The 23605-nt window shown below is 40.6% G+C and overlaps 1 protein-coding gene across 1 annotated transcript in view; it reads right to left on the bottom strand.

Moving 5' to 3' along the window:
* Window positions 1–23605, bottom strand: part of acss3 (acyl-CoA synthetase short chain family member 3) — a 49768-nt gene that overhangs the window by 19486 nt on the left and 6677 nt on the right. The window contains exons 2-9 of the mRNA XM_039791529.1: window positions 23223–23367; window positions 22347–22535; window positions 21871–22005; window positions 19424–19564; window positions 18638–18718; window positions 18168–18263; window positions 16438–16589; window positions 8200–8303 (exon numbers count right to left, since the gene is read on the bottom strand). Of these exons, the coding sequence (XP_039647463.1) occupies window positions 8200–8303; window positions 16438–16589; window positions 18168–18263; window positions 18638–18718; window positions 19424–19564; window positions 21871–22005; window positions 22347–22535; window positions 23223–23367 (1043 nt within the window). The remainder of the gene's footprint in view (window positions 1–8199; window positions 8304–16437; window positions 16590–18167; window positions 18264–18637; window positions 18719–19423; window positions 19565–21870; window positions 22006–22346; window positions 22536–23222; window positions 23368–23605) is intronic.

Genomic DNA, 23605 nt, shown 5'->3' with positions numbered 1-23605 from the left:
CAGCAGCTCTGTTCAGCACATCCAGGCTAGTGAATGTTCAGTCAAGCCCATCCATCAGCACTGCCAGTGAGACAGATGGAGGTACAGGTAGAGAGAATGCAATGTATTATACATAACAGAGTAAACAACTAAATCACACACTACCAAAAGGCTTGCACATGTCATAACCTGCATTCCCCGGTGTGTATTGGTGCCTGTTCTAAACCCCTCAACTCCTACACTGCTAATATAAACAGTAAACGCTCATACAAAAGCCTCAATAAAAGATCTATGTATGGATATTTAAAGAACTGAACATACAAATGCCACAGAGAGGGAATGGCACTGCCATTTTTGCCCTTTAGCAAATTGATTTTCTCTGCTAAGCACAGACCCACAGTTTAGAAAGCTTTGACCCAATTCAGCGGCTGGATGGTCACCACTCAGGAAGGTGTGTCCCTCAGTAGGGCTGGCCGACATCACGATGGAGAGCCACCATCGTGATGCCACACTCCTCACCCAGTCATACACACTAATCCTAGTCGCGGGCACTGGACAGGAAATTGACAAGTGCGTCAGTCTTAAACTAGCAAAGACACTTGCGTCGGGCTTTGCGCTGCGCATGGTGCAAGATAGGGCCCCATAAGTGGGGGCTACTTTTTGCCCCCTTACGTGCAACCTATTTGTGAATCATCGAACCATCGCTTTGAGCAGACTGGATTGGCTGTAGTGATTCTCTCTCTCTCTCTCTCTCTGTTGATTTTTTTAACTCACTTCACGGTTTCACTGTTTTTTTTTTAGGTTCAATACATGCAACATCTTTACAAAAGTCAATGAGTAAAAGTGTTAAATAATTGTGATTTCAATATTACCCAAAATAAATTTGGATTTGTTTCCATAATCAATCAGCCCTACTCTATATGCTGGCCAGACTGTTATGTGACACTTTATACCAAAGAGAACAGAAAATAATTTTGGTGAGTCCAGCTTTCCTTGCACAGCTAAGTCACCAATATCTAGGAGTCACTTTGCATTTCGTTTTCAAGTTTCAATTTTCTGCGTCCTGTCCAACATGCAACTTTGAGCTAAAAGGGAAATGTACAATATATTCATATCAACTTTCTTTCACAGTGCAGCTCTCTCTCTCTCTCTCTCTCTTTTTCCCCGCGGTCTCAAGTGAGAGAGAAAAAAGCGTTAACGTTAACTATCACACTTTCCTTTCTCCCCTCATTGGACTAAGTTTGTCGACACTACTCTGTGCGTGCATCAATAAGTAAGTCTGAGGTCCTGTAGGTACGGGACGATGTTATGCAGGATTTATGAATGTACGTTAGCAACAGCAGGCTAATTCACAAGGGTGCTATTTTATGTGTGAGTTAATATTGCGCATCTGTTCATGTACGCTGCAAGAGTAATGTTTCTGTTTATTGAATGAATTATTCAGTGCAAACATAACCGAGAATGTAGTTTAAACTCAGTAATGATGGTATTATTAGGTTATCACTGTCGCTCTGTTGAAGGCAAACGTCCCACTGTACTGTCATTACGGACATCTGATTGATTTTACTGCACCGAAGTTAAGTGAAAGTAGGTCAAGTTGTAAAAAACTGCCCCTACCAGCAGGGCACCATTTACAGAGGGAATTTAAATGTATTTCTAATTAAATCGTTTCTATGGTAACTGTTAGCCCATAGTAGTAGAAAAAAATATTGTAAAGAGATATGAGCCCCCCCCCCCGGAGGACAATATCATCCTCCATCGCCATGTTTTACTGGAAACATCGTCAACTGCCAATTTAGGGGACATCGCCCAACCCTATCCCTCTGTACACCCGCACACCAGACTGAACTTGAGCCTCCTCTCCAGATGGTACAGCCTGGCTACACAAAGACAAACTATTAGTTAGGGCTGGGTATCATTTAAAATCTGTCGATCCGGTGCCAATTTCGATACCTCAGTTTCGATGCCGGTTCCTAACGATACTTTTTTCGATACCGTATGTTTTAAAATCCATTTCAACATCAACAAAAATACATTAGGTAAACTGCTCACTCAGAGTAACATTATTAAAAGTGCCTTGCCTTGAAAGCTCAGCCTGTCAGTCAGTCATCAGGGCAGAGAAACCACCGTTGTGCCTGCTTGTCTAAGAGGAAGTGTAACGTCAACAGCCCCCGACCGCTTTCGGCTCGCCATTAATATCATATCGCAGCAAACGCTGTCTGTGTGACGTTTTGAAAAACTAACCACACTTGAAACCGACCGTGACTCTCACAGCCTAATTTACTAACACTAGCGCAGTTTGTGCTGCGTCTGTTTATGCGAGTTCGGTAATAGCGCACGCTATGCTTCCACATTTTGCGTAGTATTTATCAACCCTGACACCCATCAGGCAATCAGCGTCTTTCTCCGCCCACTATACCGTAAATTGCGCTGTACTTGTGCTATGATATGGCATGCAGACTGCGATATTCCCACTGCTGATGCTATGACTGTTTGAAATGATCCTGATGCCAATATTTGTAATGTAGCGAGGAGTTTAACAACTGCTGGAATGGGATGTGAACGCTGAGTGGGAGATTCAATTTCATCTTTGATTTCTTCCAGTAACTCTAATATTGCATGGCTGCTTGATCTGTAACGCTAAATGATGTTGTGTTCACTGACAAAGTGTGATTCTTGTGTTAAAAATATTTTCAGCCTCGCCTATGTCTTCGTCTTGCTCAAATTACTGTTGCCATTTCACCAGCGGCATGAAGGTTTACGAGGAAACCTTCGATTGCGGCTGGTTTAGACTCGCTTTTTAAGAGGCGGAGAATTTCCCCCGCAGAATAGAGGCGCTCTTACTGACAGTCTTTTGTAAATACCACGGAATATATTAGGTGCCCTTTGCGCTTATCCTCCCACCTTTTTCCCCACTTTCCCCACGACCCTCCACGAACGCGCATATTGAAAGCGCAACTTGTCTCTTCTCACTCATGTGGCAGACAATCTGCGATTTTACCCAAGTGCGCCCTGTTTGTAAATAGCCAGCATCGGTTACGACCAATTAGCGCCTGGAAACAGGCGCAAACGGCCTGATAAATCTAGCCCTCTGTGACTTCAATAAAACTGCAGACAGTTTACGCCGTCCGCCTCCGTGTGTGTGTGTGTGTGTGTGTGTGTGTGTGTGTGTGTGTGTGTGTGTGTGTGTGTGTGTGTGTGTGTGTGTGTGTGTGTGTGTGTGTGTGTGTCTCAGACGCTTTTGGAACCGAAATTTGGCACCATTTTTTTCGATACCATAAAAGTATCGACGTTCGGTACCCAGCCCTACTATTGGTGCATTTGATCGGTCCCTCTATCTCGTAAAAACAAGTTTACCACCAGGAAGTGGCCCTCAAACTGCAGACAAAATGGTAAATCCTGTGGTAATACTAAACACGTCTCATGATCTCTGAATTTACAGTACGAGTTGTGACGTTCAACTTCAAAACATGATGTAAATAAATATAATGCCCTGTGGTTCACAACATGTCCAGACCAGTGATGTTAATGATTAACCGTAATTGTTAACAGTCAATAAGAATTTTGACCGATTACAACCTCAATCACTAAAACTAAATTAATAAAACAAGGATTACATAAGATATATTTTATTGTCCCCAAAGGGAAAATAGTTTTGGACTATGTCCGTTCCGCAGCTTTACAAAGACAACACAAAATACAGAAAATAAGCATCTCTCATCACATACTCTCATGCAACACAAAACATGCGTTCATATACATAAACAGGTACCTATATAGTAAGCACATTAACTACTCCTTTCATTGGCATTTTTTAATTTGACAACCCTGTCGGCTGCATTGTCCGTAATAAGTGTAGCACAGCCCTTGCACAATGAGATATTGCACAACTAACATATTGCCCAACCCCAATAGCCCATGTATTGCACAAATGACACATGCACTGACATAATGCACAACCCAAATGGCCAACGTACTGCACAACTAACATATTGCACAATCCCAGTAACCTACTTATTGCACGATGACATAGTGCACAACCCAGCCAGTTGTTAACAGTCAGAAAAAAACTACTAGACTACTAAAAAGAACAAATATTGGAGTCTTATCATGGCTTCCATTATTACATACATCTGGAAGTGTTTTCTTTGTATCTGATCATATTTATCAAGTTAATAATGGCTATTTAAGGGGAACTCAAAGGTAACTATAAATGGGTCAGAAATGGGCAAAAGAAGGCTATACTTTTTTGTTGAAGAGGCTTAAGCCTGGTTCACACGGGACGATTTTAAAATTGTCGGCCGATTTTCCAATCCTGAGAGACCCCACACACGGCGATAAAAAAATCACGGGTCTAACATTTTTGGTCGTACAGTGTGTGGTGCGCAGCACACGGCAAAATCAACACATCACACACAAACCGATTTGACTGCCGAGCATTCCCAGGTCAGACGGGAAATCTCGCAAAATCCCTCGAGATCAAACGCGACTTCAGAGTAAACAATCATGGCGGATGCAGTGGCAATAGTTTGTAGTTTGTTTTTAACCGAAAAACGAACTACATTTGATAAAACGTTATCAAAAGAAAAGGCGATGTTCAAAGAAGTAGAGACAACGCGAGCATGGACTATACTCAGCTACATCATGATATGGAGGTGAGTTGTTGTTTTTTCTCATAGAAATGTCGTTACGTACTACACAGATTAATTACCGTTGAAATACACGTTCATATATTTGTGTACTCTGGTGGACTGCAGTTGTGGATGTAGTTATGCCCATCGACTTTATTGTATGCCACAGTCCACAGGCTGCGTGCTCGTTTGTCCCCGGGGGACACCACACACAAGGAGAAATCGGGCCAAAAAAATCCAACATGTTGGATATCCCCGATTTGAGATCGGAGCAGTCCCGACGTCCTTCCGAGCAGACGAGAGCAGTCTTAACACACCACACACGGCAGGAATATCTGATCAGATTATTTTACCATAATCGGAGCATTCTTAAGATTGTCGGGAGGGGTGAATCGGGGCTAAAATCGGCCTAATAATCCTGCTCTCTGAACCAGGCTTTAGCTGAAATGAGACAGCCTTGTCGGCCTGTTATAAGGTATTCTGCCTTGAAATGCAGACTTCACAGGATGCAGCTTTGAACTGGAATACAGCATATACTTTATGCGATAAGCCTACACTTGCATTATAAACTCAAGAGCCTGAATTGATAAATTACATTTCCGCATTACAACAATATTTAGCTCTTCACACTCCCAGGGAGCCTGGACAGACCAATCAGCCAAGTGGGCTAATCTGCGCTCAGATCAGTGTGTTGCTTGTACAAACTCAAGGTCGATGGCTTTCCAACGGTCCAACAACAGTATTGATCCCATATTTAACACAGAGATGTCGTCTTGTCCAGCATCGATCCTCCATTCCCGCAGGCTGGATATTACAAAACAGAGACATCCAATTGTGCACTTTCGTTGTCGCTGGCACATTCATCATAGTTTACTAGTACTTGGGGAGGACGGCAATCAAACAGAGTTGGTGAGGGGGGGGGGCACGAGGTAAAATTAGCATGATGGCAGGTTGCCCTGGACTTGAGCTTCCCATCCAAGAGGCTAACACAATTCTACCCATTCAAGAATCATACAACCCATCACAAAATAAGGCCTTAGAACAATGCAGGGGAAGCTGGGAACTCAATATTCCAATTACATATCTTATCCAGACGCAAAGCAGCCATTTGTATAATAGGTTGACTGTGATGTGCAGAAAGGGAAGATAAACTTTTAAAGAAATGGCAAACTCACCTTTCCTGGTCTAATGTACGACCATTGGACTGTGAATTAAGGGAGATGACAAAATGACAAATTATCGCCAACATTTTCCTATTTACATGTTGTGATTTGTATAGTCACAGGGTGTACAAATAACAAGGTCATATGAGACACAGCCACCTTCTAACCGTATACAAACTGGGAACTAAATTTATATTCTCAGAAGGCGAAGCACTGCTACTTCTGCTATTTGGGCGGAGTGATTTGTTCGCAGCACCTGAGAAGCCCCGTGGTGAGGAGCAGAGTGTAACAGTGCTTTTTAGGTGTTGCACTAATCACTCCGCCACAGTAGCAGTGCTTCGCCTTCTGAGAATATAGTTCCCAGTATGTATACGGTTAAAAGATGGCTGTGTCTCATGTGACCTTGTTATTTGTACACCCTGTGACTATACAAATCACAACAGGTAAAGGAAAATGTTGGTGTTATTTTGTCATTTATTGGGAGCAGTCAGACAGAGTTACGACACGCACAGAGATGAGAAGCGTATGTATGGACTTATCTAACTCTGGGGGATACGGTGAATAAGCTAAAGTCCCAATACGTCAGCGTGTTCCTTTAAGTGAAAATCGACAGAATTCACATACCGTTGGTTGAGTCGGGTTCTGTGTATTTTAGACTCTAAGTTAGGAATAAGACAGTAAAGACTCATTGTCAAGCTATTTTAATTTCTGCTCCTAAACTGACAAGGTACTCGTGATTGCTGCCTTTCCTTTATCTCTTCACTAAGCACACACCTTAGTCTCCATGTCTCAGCCAGTCAGTCACTCAGTGTCCCATATGGGTGCAGAGTCAATTAAACATTAGTGAACTCAATGAAAGGCAATGCCAATCAACCCCTTTTTAATTTAATTGCTGCCTTGGAATGTGACCGGTTGAAGTAATGCTCTCTGGGAGTTTTCCCACCTGACTATGGCTGACTTTGGGGGGAGGAGATCTGTGGTGTACTGGCCTACTGGATATTAAATCAATAATATATTGACAAGAAGTTACAGAAAAATGAAAGCAGCCTTATTGAACGTGTATCCTTGAAAAAGTCAGATACTTGTTCAGTTGCAATGGAGCTGTTCCATTTCTTTTTTTAACCATCACATCCAGTTATGATTCTCATTTTGACTTCTTTAAATTGGTAAATGTTTTTTTTTCTCCAAAATGATCTCCTGTGACTTCAGCCATTGTTACATCTGCCCTGTCTGCACATTGCTATGTAAATTTGATTGTCTGTCAATTAACTGGTGTAAATGATGACACGTCACTTTGTGTGATAATCAGTTCTCAGAGAAGCTTAGAAAATCAAACATCGGGGTCTTTAACGTCATAATTACTCTGGTAGAAGGGCCCTCGTCTACAATCCAAAACATCAATAGGGATTAATCAAAGAGGGAAGTGTGATAAAAATGAGCTTCATAATGACAGTGTGCTTTCGAGGTTATAGTGATTTTCTAGAGTTATGCCTCTTCTCAAGGCCAAGTTAATGTCAATGGACTAATAAAATACAGCAAATACCACACGTATAGTCTTCCCACACTGATACGCTTAAGGCGAGACCCAGCCTTAAAGATCGAAAAGAAGTTAAATAAATTAAAACATCACATGCAGTTCATGCTAATAAAGTACTTAAGCTGAAAGGCTTTCTAAGTATCTACGTATATCATAAGAACTTAATCCCTAAAGTTTGAAGGTAAAGTGCTTCCCAACCTAGTAGACTGACTATTAATTGCACAAGGCAGCTTCACACATAGCCTATAGTAAGGGGATAAACATTTGAACAGTTTTAACTTCAACCACCAAAAATCCTGCGACATTAAGACCTTGAACTGTACATTCTGTATTAGGGCTGTGCAATTAATAAAATTTTTATCACAATTTCAGGGAATTCAGAAAGTTCAACAGGAAAAGTGTTAAGTGAAATTTCACAGTTCCAAGGTGTTTTCACTGTTGATTTTTTTAACTCACTTCACGGTTTCACTGTTTTTTTTTTAGGTTCAATACATGCAACATCTTTACAAAAGTCAATGAGTAAAAGTGTTAAATAATTGTGATTTCAATATTACCCAAAATAAATTTGGATTTGTTTCCATAATCAATCAGCCCTACTCTATATGCTGGCCAGACTGTTATGTGACACTTTATACCAAAGAGAACAGAAAATAATTTTGGTGAGTCCAGCTTTCCTTGCACAGCTAAGTCACCAATATCTAGGAGTCACTTTGCATTTCGTTTTCAAGTTTCAATTTTCTGCGTCCTGTCCAACATGCAACTTTGAGCTAAAAGGGAAATGTACAATATATTCATATCAACTTTCTTTACAGCTTCTCTCTCTCTCTCTCTCTCTCTCTCTCTCTCTCTCTCTCTCTCTCTCTCTCTCTATAAACAGAAACCTTCCTACCCGTCTGCCACCAGTGATCCAGGACAGGAACCCCAAAGCTCCTCTTTGCCCATTCCAGCGTCTCCACATCACATCGCTCTCCTGCCAGAAATAATGACCGCAACCTGCAAGGACACAGAGTACATCTGTCAATCACATTGAGGTAACATGACAAATCTACTTTCAGAGAAATGGTCAAGGAACACATCTTTGCAATGGCAAGAATCTAGTCTTTGTTTGATCATGCACATGATTAAACCTGTTTAAAGCCCTTAATTGTAGATTTCTGAAGACTTTAATGTAAAAATGTAGAACAGAAAAAATGTAATTTAGTGTGAGTATATGCTTCATGGATTTGGCCATCTCTGTCTTTAAGCATGCTTATTATATACTTCGTATTGACATGAAGTGAGAGATCCTCAGAGCTGTGCAGCTTGTGAGCGTCTCTTTGTTTAAAGAGTTTCGCAAAGAGAAACTTGTGTTATGGAAACTGGGTTATATCACTTCAAAGAAAAGACTGAGAAAAACTGCAGCTGACAACTTCTCTTGATAATCTTTTTTTTGTATTAACTTTCTTTATTGGGAGCAAATTCACAGGCAGCAGCATAACAGTTCCATGCAACAGACAGGGCTTCCATACCTTCATTTTTTCCCCCCCTGATCTTTATATCTGTCCCACAATCCCACCCCACCCGAGAGAGAACAATTCTCAAGGTAAATCCAAAATTGACATGTGAATAGTATAATATACATAAAACAAAACAGATGCATAAATAAGGAAAATACTGAAATAAATAGATGAAATAAAGATGTACAAAATATAAATACATTTAAAAAAAAAAAAAAAATGAATAAAAAAAATAAAAAATAAAAAAGAGGAGGGGGGGGGGGCTCAGTCGTCACTGTCAGGCAGAGATGCTAAAGATTCAATACAATGTATTGAATCAAAAGAGTTTTTCAAGTCTAATGGACAGGAACATCTCTTTCACCCATCTACTATGAGATGGAGGCTGAGGGTGTTTCCAGTTAAGGAGTATGAGACGCCTGGCCAGCAGGGTGGCAAAGGCAAGGACGGTCTGCATGACATTGGAAGAAAAAGGCTGTAAAGGGGCACCAAACAAAGCCAAGAGAGGCTCAGGAGAGATAACAGTGTTATATGCTGTGCTAAGAGTTTTGAAGATTTCAGACCAGAATGTGGCAAGCCTGGGACAGAACCAAAACATATGGGAATGGTCAGCTGGGGAATGCTTACACCTATTAAAGGAGTCAGATACATTGGGGTAAATCCGAGACAGCCTCAAATTAGTATAATGAACTTTGTGTACCACCTTACACTGTACGAGGCTGTGTCTTGCACAGATTGAATAGGAATTAACTAGCCGTAAGACTTGTTTCCAATAATCATCAGGTAGAGTGATTCCAAGTTCTTGCTCCCAAGAGTCCTTGGGACCGGACGCTGGGGTGTCAATAGTTGAATTGATAAGGCTGTAAATGGTAGAAATTAGCCGCTTTTGTTCTGGAACAAGAGCCAATAATGAATCAACCAGAGATTCTGGGGGTCGACTAGGGAATTTGGGGTTCTGACTTCTAACAAAATGCCTAATCTGAAAAAAACGAAATAGGTGAGATTTAGGCAGGTCAAATTTCTTTGAGAGTTCAGAAAAGGACATAAAAGTTCCTTGGCTGTAAAGGTCCTTAAATTTAGTTATCCCTCTGTCAGACCAAGTCTGAAAAGTCAAATCAGTGCAAGAGGGCAGGAATAGATGATGGTTTACAATGGGGGAGAGGTCTGAGGATCTATGGAGGCCTAGGCTTCCTAATTTGAATCCAGATTTTAACAGAGTGAGCCACCACCGGGTTCCTAGTAAAGTTGGAAGCAGCCAAAGGGATTTGGGAACAAACCAGGGAATGAAGAGAGAGCATAGAGGATCCAAATTCCATATCCACCCATGCAGGCCGCTCCTCATCTGCTGAGTTGTAAATCCAGTATAGAAGTTTATGAACATTACAGGACCAGTAATAATGTAAGAAATTGGGCAATGCTAAGCCACCAAGAACCCTTGGGAGCTGTAGCACTGATTTTCTGATGCGTGGATTTTTATTGCCCCAGAGGAAGGAGCTTATTAAATTGATCAAGCGATCTAAAAAATGACTTTTTAATAAGGATGGGGATATGTGAAAAAAAGTATAGAAACTTTGGTAAAACAACCATTTTTACTAAATTAGCACGACATACTAGGGACAGTGGGAGACCAGACCATCTATTGAAGTCTAATTTACACCTCTCAAAGAGAGGAGAGAAATTTTTGGAGAAGAGTCGATTAATTGGATTAGTCACATACACCCCCAAGTATTTAAATCCGTCTGTAGCATATTTGAAAGGGAAAAAAGACGGGGGTATATTTTTGGCCAGAGAGTTGATGGGAAGAAGTTTGCTCTTGTGGAGGTTAAGTTTATAGCCTGAATAGGATCCAAATTCGTCAAAGATACTTAGAACCACTGGGAGAGAGGCAGCTGGATTATACATGTATAAAAGGAGGTCGTTGGCATATAACGATAATTTATGCATTTTCCCAGCTCTAGTGATTCCCTCAAACCCGCCCTCCTGACGCAACCAGATGGCTAGGGGTTCGATAGCTATAGCAAACAAGAGGGGGGAAAGAGGGCAACCCTGTCTAGTTCCACGATGAAGGGGAAATGGGGCAGATTGGAGTCTATTTGTGTGGACTGAGGCAACTGGGCTGGTGTAAAGCAATTTTATCCAAGATATAAATTCTGGATTGAAACCAAATTTCTGCAGAACAAAAAAAAGGAAGCTCCATTCCACCCTGTCGAAGGCCTTCTCTGCATCTAATGAGATTATCACTTCCGGAATGTTCGCACTAGGAGAGCTAATGATATTTAAGAGCCTCCTTGTGTTATGAAATGAGTGCCTTCCAAGCATGAAACCCGTTTGATCAGTTGTTATTATACTTGGTAGGACGCGTTGTAGGCGTTGGGCTAGGATCTTTGACAGGATCTTTAGGTCAACATTTAAAAGGGAGATGGGCCTAAAGCTACCACACAAGAGAGGGTCTTTGTCACTCTTAAGCAGGAGAGAAATGGATGCCTCCGACAGGGTGGGAGGCAGATGACCCTCAGCAAAGGATTCATTGTACATTCTCTGTAGGGCCGGAGCAATAGTGTCAGAGAATAGCTTAAAAAACTCAGCAGTGAACCCATCCGGGCCTGGGCTTTTACCATTCTGAAGTGACATAACCGCCTCCTGTACTTCCTTGATAGAGATTGGGTTTCCCAGCTCCCTACACACATCTACATTTATTTTAGGGAAGACGATCTTATCTAGAGGGTAATCACCATCCCAAACATCTGGAGAACATTGTGACGAGTAGAGGTTTGAGTAGAAAGAACTAAATATCCCATTAATCTCGACAGGATCTGAGGTAACTACACCTGTTGCGGATTTGATCTTAGGGATCAACCTGGATAGTTTGGCTGCGCGCGCCTGATGTGCTTTCTCTTGATTATCTTGAATGTTAAGGCAGAAAACACTGAAACGTACATACATTTTGACTCAAAGGCATTTTAAGTTGGATGTCCGTCTTCCAGGAAACCCAAACCATGGTGCGACTAAGCTGCTCTTTCTCCCAAGGAAAACTCTGCCCTCTATGATATGACCTCTCAGTCAGTACTGAATCATGGAGTACTTGGAGACCACACACACACATGACATCTGAATGAAGCAAGGCCATCTGAATCTGTCATAGCTGTCCCTGCTTCACTGGTCCCTCCTTGTTCAAGCTCTAGTTTCTTCCTAGTTTGACCAACTGCTACTCCCTGGCTTCACGAAAACACCCCATCCATGCCCTACAAGTGACCCACAATACAGCAGTTTATATCTTCAGCCTCCCCTGATTTCTCTCTCTCAAACTCCCATTGATGGCTGCCCATGGCTGCTCATATCTAATTCACAACACTGCTGGTTGCTCGCTACAAAGCTGTGAAGGGCTCTGTAACCCCCTATAAGTCCAGGCCACAGTGGAGTCATAGATGGTTGTCCGATCGCAACATTTTCCCCACAAATGACTGCTAGCCATCACTCATCTTTCCCAACCTATCGCAAAGGCGAAATGTTTTTCCAACTCCAATCAAACTTGAAGTCACATTCTATCTTCACTAACGGGCAAAAATATTTTCATCATGTCCCTTTTTCCCACTGAATAGTTTTCCTCATCCTGCTCTCTACCTGGATTATATAATGTTCTCTTTTGTCAAACAATACTCTCTAACTTGATTGTTCTTTGGTCTCTCGGGAATATTATGTCGTCTGGTTTGTCTGGTTTTCAGTAACACTGATTGTGGAAATGGGCTACTAAAAAATTGTGATTTCATGTTAGCAAGCAGAAAAACTTCATAAATATTCTGCCTTTGTTTATCACCACCCAGATGCTAAATGATGCCTGGTAGCCTTCAGTCAGTCTTAATTTTCTTTTGAGGTTTCATGTCCAGTTTTTTCTTTTTCTTTGATAAGTTCTGCAGAGTCCTGATTGTTTAAAGATCTTGTCATTTCATAAAGATTCAAGAGGACATGGCAAGTAATTATGGGCTTTAAATTTACTTTTTTTGTTTAACATTAATAACACTTTATAATGTTAATATAGTTATTGTATCATGATGTACCAGGCATTGTCATTTTATAGGCATAGAGGGAATTATTATTCACAAGTGACGACTTGTTTATTGATTTTGTTTATTGACCACCCAAATCAACACAAAATCTTAATAATAGCTGTAAATAGCTGCTTCCATTTCATCAATGATGTACACTTTTTATGTTATTATTTCTTACAGCAGAGTTATATGTAGTATATGTGCACTACTTCTACAACAATTTGGCTCCGACCTTGTATTTGTGTTGATCAAGAACTTACTAAGGACTCATAATAACAGCTTCAAGGATAACGTAAGTAAATGCCTCAACTTTACAAATATGAAAGAAGTATATTAAGGACAATAATGAAACCTCTAAATTAACAATGTACCACCATTCAGCTGTCAGATATATCCTGCCCTGCAGGAGCTGAGCTAGAGAGCATGTGGAATAAACGATTAACCCACTGCCCTGGCAGTGACCTCAGCCACTACCATGCTTCTCGTTATCCATGGATAGTTTAGATTCTTTGTGGTTTTCATGTTTTCTAAGTAGTTCAATGGAAGTACAAGTTTGGAGGAGTCACACAGACACTGTGACTTCAGAAATGGTTGTGGGAGGGCGATGGTTTGGCTGCTGCCCAAGCTCAGGGACTGTGTCAGTAATAGTCAGTGTAAACATCTGTGTTCTGTTTTCAGGAAGAAAAGATCTTAAAAAGGTCCAGTGTGTAACCGGTTTAGTTGTTCATTATCAAAATCTGTGTTGCCCGTTCACAAACTTGTCCTTTTTCATGAATATTTACCACCACCATCAATTCCAAGTATTCCTTTTGGCTTGAAATTTTACATTTGCATGAACTGGGGTAGACACTCCATATTCATGCTCCATCTTGAAATACGTATGAGGGACATACAGGACATACTGCTCTGCCTTTTCACCTTTAACGCTGATTCTTTGAGCTCAGTGTGACTTAGTTGAAGTGAGAATAAATAAGACACTGATGAAGTTGGAGGGAGTGGTTTTCCACACAGATGGACATTTAATCCCCAAAATCAGTGCATAACAGAATGTCTCTGTGTATGACCTGTGTGGGTTAGTGTTTAGGGCTGCAACTGGAAATACATCCCCAACATGGGACAAGCAGACTAGAGCCTGGTATACTGTATTCTCAGCACTATATTTCAATGAGGCAAGGCAATACAAACAAGGTGCAAACATCACCAGCTTTTACTGTGCACCAAAAAACACTATAGACTGAAGCCATGCACTTTGTCACCTGCTCTCAGCATTGAGTTAGTTCTCCTGTCTTTAAAGCACTACTGACAAGAGGGTCTGCCCCTTTTGTCATGCTACATTTATGCAGCGCGCCGCTGCCTTCACAACTTTAGACAGCCCTGCAGCCTGACTCTCAAAGTAGTTTTCACATCGATGGTGACAAGTAATATGGTTCAAACCCATTGATATGGGTCCAGGGCTGTTACTGTTGAGCGAGCTCTGGAGGAGTAAATTTCTCGCAGTGTCAATAAACTGCAGACAGGGTATTTGAACTGTATCAAATTATAGTTTAAGTCCTCTCTAGCATGAAATTATGTTTTTCATAATGAAGCTACACCATTTTCTGAAAGGTTTTTACTACTACCATCAACACAGTTTTAATTAAAAGCAGCATTATCAGTATTGACAAATATTTCCGCGTGTTATATGAAGTGGAAGATTAGATCTGGATCCATTATTGCAATACTCTCATTCAGATAGCAAATTAAACTTTCAGACAAAAACAATAACTGACGGACTAATTGCCGCTGCCTCCTACACTACACAAACCTTTTAAATTCCATGAGAATATTAGACAGACATTCTAAGTTTCAAAATGCCACATTTAATTGGTAGAAAACTTGTTTTGGAACTGTAACATTGAAAGTGAAAGGCTCAGACATGGAGCCGCCTTGTGCTAAAATGGAATCATGTTTCATTGCTTTCTTTGTATTGCTGCCTCTGTATCATGGTGACATGTTTTGTTCAGTGCCAAAGGGAAATGCAGCAATCTTTCACCAACCTGCCTCCTCCAAGGGGAAAAGATACATTAAGAACAAGAAAGTGTACATGGAAACAGCATGTTGCTCAAGTGACTGATTGTAAGAGAGTTGAAACTGAGAGGATAAATGGAACAAATATTCGAGAAAAAAATATATATTATAGAAAATAATATCTACCTGCAAGAACAGCCTTTAACAAGGTGCTTCGCATTCAGCACAGCGAACAACCCAAGATCGTCAAATTCAGCACACAATGCCAGAGTTACTGAATGATTCACTAGGGCTATAGGTCATCCACACTCCGAATTGCTTCATGATTGTGTGCTTAGAGGCATGTTCAGACTGCTGTACTGAATAAAAGCGGTGAATTGACACCACAACCCCTAAAAGGTCCAAGTTTCTCTGCACTACACCAAACAATTAACAATTCTGATCGTTTCAGCAAGTATTTTACTCTCTGGGCCTAAACTAATACCATGAAAAATGTCTGTTTTTAACTCTGAGCTACAAAAGACCTTTACCTAAACAGTGAGACAGCAGCCGGGGAAACAAGCTTGCACGGTAGGATTTAATACATTTGAGCTGCAGGGACTTGGCATTTTTTGTTATCCATCCTGATCAATACCCAAGCAAGCAGAACTGAAGTAAAGACTGTGAGCAATAGAGGTGGGAGAGGGCTGTGCATCAACAGATGGTCAGAGACTAACGAGAGGCTGGACAGGCTGTGCATCCATGAGATGCTTTAACACACCACTCCTGGCGTTTCAAAGCTTAACAAACAACCTACAGCTATGTGGTAAGGCCTATACCCACTGTCTTCACAGTTCTCACATGAAGTTTCTCAGAAGCGCCAAATAATTACAGTATATTTCTGTGTTACAGTCCATGTATCAGTCAATAGTCATGATAGGAGCATGGATCATAGGCTGATGGGCTGAAAAGTTTGCTAAAAAATAATCTTTACTTTATGTCTTACACCATGCTAAATTAAATGCAAGTGTGTGCAGAGCTTTAGCACTAAAAAAACAAATATAGCATTTTTCAGGAAATTTTCAAATCATACCACACAGGGTACATGTAAAATATTTGACTCATTCCCTATCTTAGTTTTTGAATAGCCTGAATGACTCGTTTTTCGGCTTCGCTTACATTCAATCTCCATTAGGACTGAAACCATCTACTTTAATATTATTCAATTGTGTAGTCTAAACAGTGTTGGAAAATAGTGAACAATTGCCTTCACAAGTTTTCATAGCCCATGGTAAAATCTCCAAATATGCTTTGTGTTATTTTGCAAATTACAATCCCATAATATCAGCAAATATTCACCTTTGAAATACTGCAACCAACAAATGTTTAACATTTTTGCTTTAAAGATTGATTCCATTATTATCATCATCAATCATCATCTGTTGATTTACTAATATATTGATCAACCATCAATTACGGAATAATTGCCATGGTAAAACATAAGATGTACTCTGCCCTACTGTTTAATGTACTAGAGATACTGCACTCTAAACAGTTTGTTTAGTCTTGGTAGAAAATGTTGTGTGAAGTGCTGCTGTCTACCTGGACAGGGGGTATTTTTTCCCAACTGCAGCATGGGGGTCCTGCTGGCGAATGGCTCGGATGGCGGTGGGTGCTGTGAACAAGGAGGTGGCACCGTGTTCAGATAGGACACGGAAGAACGCCCCAGGGTCTGGAGTCCCCACAGGTTTACCCTGTAAAACAAACAGTATAGCAACAGCTGGTTAGTTCACAAACTGTAATATGAATGCAGGCATGTAAATCATATGGCGGACGGCCGACAGAGCAGATAGCAGATACATAGATTATTGTGGAAGCTCAAAAACCTCCCAGCAGTATTTCTAAAATGTTCCACAGAGTAAAAATTCACTTCAACTGGGAACTACAAACCATGAATATTCATAGAGCAGCTGTTTAAACTGGAGCGGCTTCTGCCTTCCATAGAGATGGGCCCAGAAATCCATGGATTTAGTATCGTTTGTCAGGAAGAAAAGACAGACAAAAGAACAGCAATTCTCACTGTGTTTCTGGTCAACCTGCCGGTCCCTACGGTGAGAAGACTACTGCAGATTAATGAGAATGGTAAAGGAGTGAGTTCTGGGTGTCATTTTTGTTCTGAATAAATATTTGTGCCTGTGTATTGATTAGAGGAAAGACAAAAGGTTGGCAGCATTATGCCTGAAGAGAGACGGGCTGTTAGCCCAAGAGCCATGTGAGACAAACCACCGTGGTTGGAGTCAAACATTGATTTAAGGAAGGCAGATTAATTAATTGCCCAGCAGTTCTGCTTCCTAAAGGTGAGAGAAAGTCAGTAATGTATTTAATGAGTGTCCCTCAACAGATAAACATCCCTCTTAGGCCTGGTCTACAGATTTTGTGACATGCTAACAACCCTCCACATAATAAATACCTTGCATTGAGAGATTGTACTCCACTAGCCAATGGACAGTGGACTCACAAAGCAATGCCAAATTACCTGTAATAACCGGGTATCAATTGGCTGTCCAAAACACACATTGATGCAGAAAATATTTCATTAAAGCTTGTTTATTCCTTTACCTTTCATCTTTATAAAAGGTTTCCCCGACAAAAAGCCAATGGGATGTTTACACTGGATTTTTTTAATTATTGCAGAAAATAAGCTCTGTGGCAAACAAAATTTAGGTTACTTGCATGTTTTGTTCAGCAAGATAATCTTCACAAATGAACACGACTTTTATGATTTTGGAAGCTTAAATACAATCGCCAGGAGTAAAAAGCTAACGTTAGGCTATATACAAACTACACCACGTCACCAACGAACGTTCAATTTCATTATGATAACCGACTTTGAAATACTGCTTTTGCACCACTGCTAAAGACTGTCTTCAATACAGTTGCTTTTGAAACATTATACTCTTTCCCCAGATGTATTCTGCAAGCTGACATGTATTTTTACCTTACATTGACTGGCATTAGTATAGAAAAAAGAAAAGGAGTGAAAGTCTAAAATGGAGAAAGCTGCAGTCTGTCTCTTGACAGTTGACTGTAGCAGCCAGAGTCAAAAAACGGCAACAGGGTAAAACTGAGTCCCAGTCCACATAAACCGGAGTCATTAACCAAATACGGATGTATTCAGCTTGCAGAGCCAACAAAGGCAGATACTAAGCGGACATTAGAACCTGACTTGTACAGCTTTGTAAGTTGTACAACTCAGGTTTTATTGCACATTTTCTGGTATTTCTCGTTGTTTGCAATACTGCAGTTGTTGAACCTTGTCTACAGGGACATACCTCATAGAGAACAGTGCTGTTACCATGGAGCAGAGGACCGTAGCAGATGTATGAATGGCCGACCACCCAGCCCAGGTCTGACGCTGCCCACCAAACCTGCAACAGGTTAAAAAAAGTTAAATGTGTACAAATACTCTGGTTTCATTTTGTCAAACAACAAAGTGAGCGTTGCTTAATTAGTGGAGAGAATTCTATCAACACTCTAATTCTCTTTGTGCCTCCAAATGCTAAAAATATAATGCGTGCAGTAATTGATGGCACTTTAAAATGTAAATCTAATATCTAATGTTATACAAATGATGTAAATGAAAATTAAAAAAAAAACACAAGTAAATTATTACTTCAGTTACCATAAATATTACATGGTGATTGAATCTTCTTTCAAGTAACAGAACAATCTCTTTGCTGACTGCATGCGCTTTGTTCTCAAACACAGCTCTAACTTAGAAGAGGCTGATTTATTGCCTTACATCTCCAGGACTGAGTCCATAAATATTTGACATGGTCCATTTCAGCATCACGGCATAGCCTGCAGTGTCTCGCACAACACCCTGGGGGACAAGATAAGAAAAACATCAGACTAGTGACAGGTATTGCACTAGGCAAAGATGCGGACGTTGAATATGAATCTAAACACAGCCGCTCAGCCATGCTGTAGTGAAGGGGATGGTATTTTGTTTTCAAATGACTGCTTCTCAAACTGACTCAAATTTCCGGCTTTTATGAGTTAATGGTGCTGTATAAATATGTTTGATATCTTCAAGTCCTCATGTCTCAAATTATAGAGATTTTCTCAAACATATGGTCTACCTACAGCAATAACTGGGATAGTCACAGTAACTCACATAGAAAAAAGCTAGCATAATGACACTTAAGCTCAGGAACTAGCCAGCAGGCAGACATTCTATATCATCTGTTGGCCAAAGACAAAATTATGCTATTTGAAAGGAGCTGGAGGAGGGGGGGGTTCTATTTGAAACTGCCTGCAGGCAATTCCTCCTGCATGAACTCCAGCTCCTGCTGTGGAAATGCTCCGTCTTTTTTATGTCACGGTGATGGTGTTTGGATTGAGAGTCAAAGAGCAGATGAGTCACACAAAAGCTCTATACAGAACCGAGAGCATTTTGACGAACAGGGCCAACCGTGAATCCAATAACTCGTTTTACGTGGGAGTGTATGTTTACATGACATCTATAAACTAATAATCAAGTATGGATTTCCCCCTGCTGCTGATCACAACCCTGTAATGTCCGTACCTTTGGTGTTCCAGTGGTGCCGGATGTATAGAGGACGTAGAGAGGGTGGTTGGAGGGAACAGAAACACAGTCATGCGGCCGAGCTGTGGCCATCTCTTCCTCCCAGTCCAGACCCAACTCCGGACTCATTGGTACTTTTTCCTAAAAAACAAAGAAAAATGAGAAACATACTAAATTTCATACTTAAAAAAACGGCTATGAACTGTTCTAAGTAAAGACTGTGACAAATGACCATAATAAATCTCTGGGTGTTCATAAAGTATGACTTATTGTTCAATTTCAATTGATTCAGGTTGGGGTGGGGGGGAACAAAACTCATTACTACTTGCTTGCTTTACAAGTGAATGGGGGGGATATAAATTTTCACTTCAAGTCAAATATAGATTTTACGTTTATGTTTAAACTCTGTTCTAACTCCCATTAGTCCTACTCTCTTGTAGTCACCAACAGGGGTAATTTCAGGTCATAGGTTAATGCCCCTTAAATATCCAGCTTCTTCTGACATTTGTCTCATTTCAAATCTCGTTGATACTTTAATTTCATTAACATTTAAATCATCCCAGGAGGCTAAAAGAAAGGTTCCGATCATTTCCTTCTTTGGTTTTCAGAGAATGAGCTCAAGACTAAGACATCATTGAATATCACACAGACTCTCGAGGCAGAGGACAGACAGCCCATTAGGTCCTCCAGCTGTCTGAAAAACATCCCTTATCTTTCATGCTGCAAGCCGTGTTCACAGAACCACAACGTCTTGCTCACTGAATGCAGTAATTGATGAAGCAGCCGCAACCACCTTTAAAGTGGTGCTTCATATGATTTCAAGGGGATGAGTTTCCTGTGAAAACTATTGACAACTATGATAACGGACCCATGTACACCACGAATATATTTTCCGAAGAAATGCAACAATGATCTCTTAATTCAGCAGATCATTCACCGATAGATAACACTGGAGTATACAAACCAGATCAAATACATTGTGTACGGTTAATTTCAGAACAGAGTCAGACAGAGGTACATGGCGTAACTGATAACAAATTTGAACTGAGACATGGAGGCCAGAAAAACATTTTGTGAAGAAGGATTGCAACACTGTGCAATCAATTTCAAGAAAAAAATTGATTTTCTAGGCCTAAATTTCAATGTTTTTCTTTTATGCTTGTGTCAAGATAAAGCAAATTTCAGCTTTCCGTCACCATATCATAATTAAAAAATAAATCGTAATTGTGTGCTGCAATGTATAATCATTCAGCCCTGCTCAGCCTGCTTCCAAAAGGAACTGTGACAGGAAACAACTTCCATTCAACTTCCTTCAGCTGCAAACATACTACACATTATTTTTTTCCCCCCACTTTCTTTTATCTACTTGAACCAGCGATACATCATTTCATCTTTTGATACGAGTCTAGGCAATAATTCTTTACAATATTATGCTTTGAATTTAGTTAAATTATTAAATACTTTCTTATATCTTTAAAAACTGGAACCATTAGCCTTTAACATGCAACCACTAGCCTTGGGAAAACCTTTTTCTCCCAACAGCAGCTTTACAGTCAACTAAAGTAATCAGGTTTACACATGGCTGCCATATTTCAGATGCATTTACATTCTGTCACAAAGAAAGCAGGTTTAGAAATGACACCCCATTGACATGTTAAAGATGCAGTAGGTAAGTCTTATAAAACTAACTTTCTGTCATATTTGCTGAAACTGCCCCTATGTTCCAGTAGAACTACATGAATTATGTAAAAAAAATAAAAAAAAGACAGCTCCTCTGGTACCTCCTACAGCCTGTAGTGCCATTGGCAAAATTCCACCGCTCCCTGTCGATTTTCTCCAATCAGGGCCACAGGGGTGGTCTATCTGCCTGTCAATCACTGCTCAGGCACACGCATATATAGCGTTCTCCTCCCCTACAAGCACGCAGCTGCAGAAAAGTTTTCCAAAACTCCGTGAATAATGGAGTGGTTTTCAGAGGTGGCGTGGCTGCAGGATTTTAAAGATCTGAAGAACGATACAGATGTAGCCACATTTCCTCTCAACAGGTAACATAATTACCATGAGGGATTTATCTTTCACTTGGTTAATAGTAGTCAAAAGTCCACAAAGCTACGTTGGTGAGGATGATAGTAACCTTAGCACAGTGGTCGGTCTGATGTGATGCTGAAATGGCTAACGGTAGCCTGCTAGTTAGCATCGTTTTACTGTTGGTGAGCAAAGTTAACGTTGTGTTAGTGTTTTAGTTATTGAAAATGTTGTCTGTCTGACATGCCGGCAGTTCTGTCAAACTCCGTTGTGTGGGAGGGGCTTAGGAGACGGTTTGGGCTGCAGCAGAAAGGGAGGAGGGACTGAGAAGTTGTCGATGATCAAATTTGTTGGCAAAGTCCTGGATCTTCACAAGCTTACCTACAGCAGCTTTGAGCTTCATGACGCTTTGTGATTCTTACCATGTTAGGCCTGTTGTAGATGAGGACTTTAGAGGGCCTGTAAGAGCTCAGCTCCAAGGCCTTCTTCACCAGAGGGATGTACTCCACTCTTCTGCCTGGCTCGATGCCAAATGAGGCTGTAACCATCAGCTTGGGCTGAGAAACACAGAAATCAGTTGAGAATTTCATTGCGATAAAATGTCAAGAACTTACAGCATCACGTTTCTATAGCTATATTAGAAACATAATCTAGTGCTCCCATCATACCTAGCTTGAATATTTGTTTTGCTGCATTTTTAACCGGTATTAGTGGTATGAGTCTGTTGCCTATGGCAACCCTCCAGTGTCACGCCACGTGTGTGATAATGATTCCATATTAAATAGCAGGCTTACAACACCTGAGGTGTTCCTACAGGGTTATATCTCCTGTAACGTTTTAGATTTTAAACTTTGATGCACATATGCCACAACTTTGGTGAATAACAAAATTGTCTAACCTTGGCATGATCAATGCGGACAGAAAGCTCTTTGGAAGCGAAGCCGCCAAAGATAAGGCTGTGGGGGGCACCAATCCGGGCACAGGCCAACATGGTGAACATGGCTTGTGGCACCATAGGCATGTAGATGACTACCAGGTCTCCTTTCCGGACCCCATACTTCGCTAAGACCCCTGCTAACCTGGACACCTAGATCAAAACACAGAGCAGACAATGCAGAGAACTGAATATCAACATGCATTTTGGCTAAGTTTCTCTTTCAAATATCCTCTTTAGATTTTGTTCATGACTACTATAACATACCAACATAAACAAGTGATGGTAACAGAGACACACTGTGGACCTGGGTTCATTATTTGGATATTGTGCATGGTTTTTGAGTTATTAATGCAAAAAATGTGTGTATTTAAGTATATTACCTATTGCCTTCAATTGGACATAATCTGACAAATGAAATAACTCTTTTTGTAAATTAAAATAAATCAAATTAAATTAAGTGTCTTTTTGCTCTGGGGGCAAAGAACGGTGAATATCACACTTTCATTATAGTACATGAAATTGAGTCTTGATTGAGCTGAAGCATCTGCCCAAATGTCAATCAAGTTAACAATTTCCCTTTCTTGTCGCGGCCTCGACAGTAAATCTTGGCCAACTGTCTCAGTTGAAGGATAGAAAATGTTTTTATCATCATGGTAACACTGACCAATTCTTATTTCAGGTTTCAAGGTTACTTGCATGTCCCACAATCCATTTTTTTTTAGCACACATCCTGGCTGTCCAGATCAGGCTTTAAAAAAGTGACTACTCCAGCTCTTTATGCTGTTCAGTTCTGTGACTTCTCCCTCTAATAATACTATTTCTAATAATACTATTTACCTGGTCCTGAAGTTCCCTGAAAGTGATGATCTGTTTAGTTCCAGTCACTGGGCTGTCATAAATGATGGCAGGCTGTTCTCCACGGCCGCTCTCTACATGACGATCCACAGCATTGTAGCACATGTTCAACTTCCCTCCAACAAACCTGCAGGCATGAAAACGGGTCAGGGGTGAAAAAGGTTAGAAGGATATTACCCCAATAGGGGGGTCCGGGGGCATGCTCCCCCGGAAGAAAATGTTAAATATTCCATATTTTAAAGCATCAATCTGATGCATTTTGAGATGCATTTTTTGCCAACCAACAATATAATATTTCAATATGCACTCATTAAAGTTAATTTAACTCAAACAGTTAAAGTCCTTCTGACATTACACAATAATAA

This window comes from Perca fluviatilis, chromosome 23 (assembly GCF_010015445.1).
Source record: "Perca fluviatilis chromosome 23, GENO_Pfluv_1.0, whole genome shotgun sequence".
NCBI lineage: Eukaryota > Metazoa > Chordata > Actinopteri > Perciformes > Percidae > Perca > Perca fluviatilis.
Note: the sequence above shows the minus strand (reverse complement) of the source record. Positions and strands in the feature narration are given on the sequence as shown.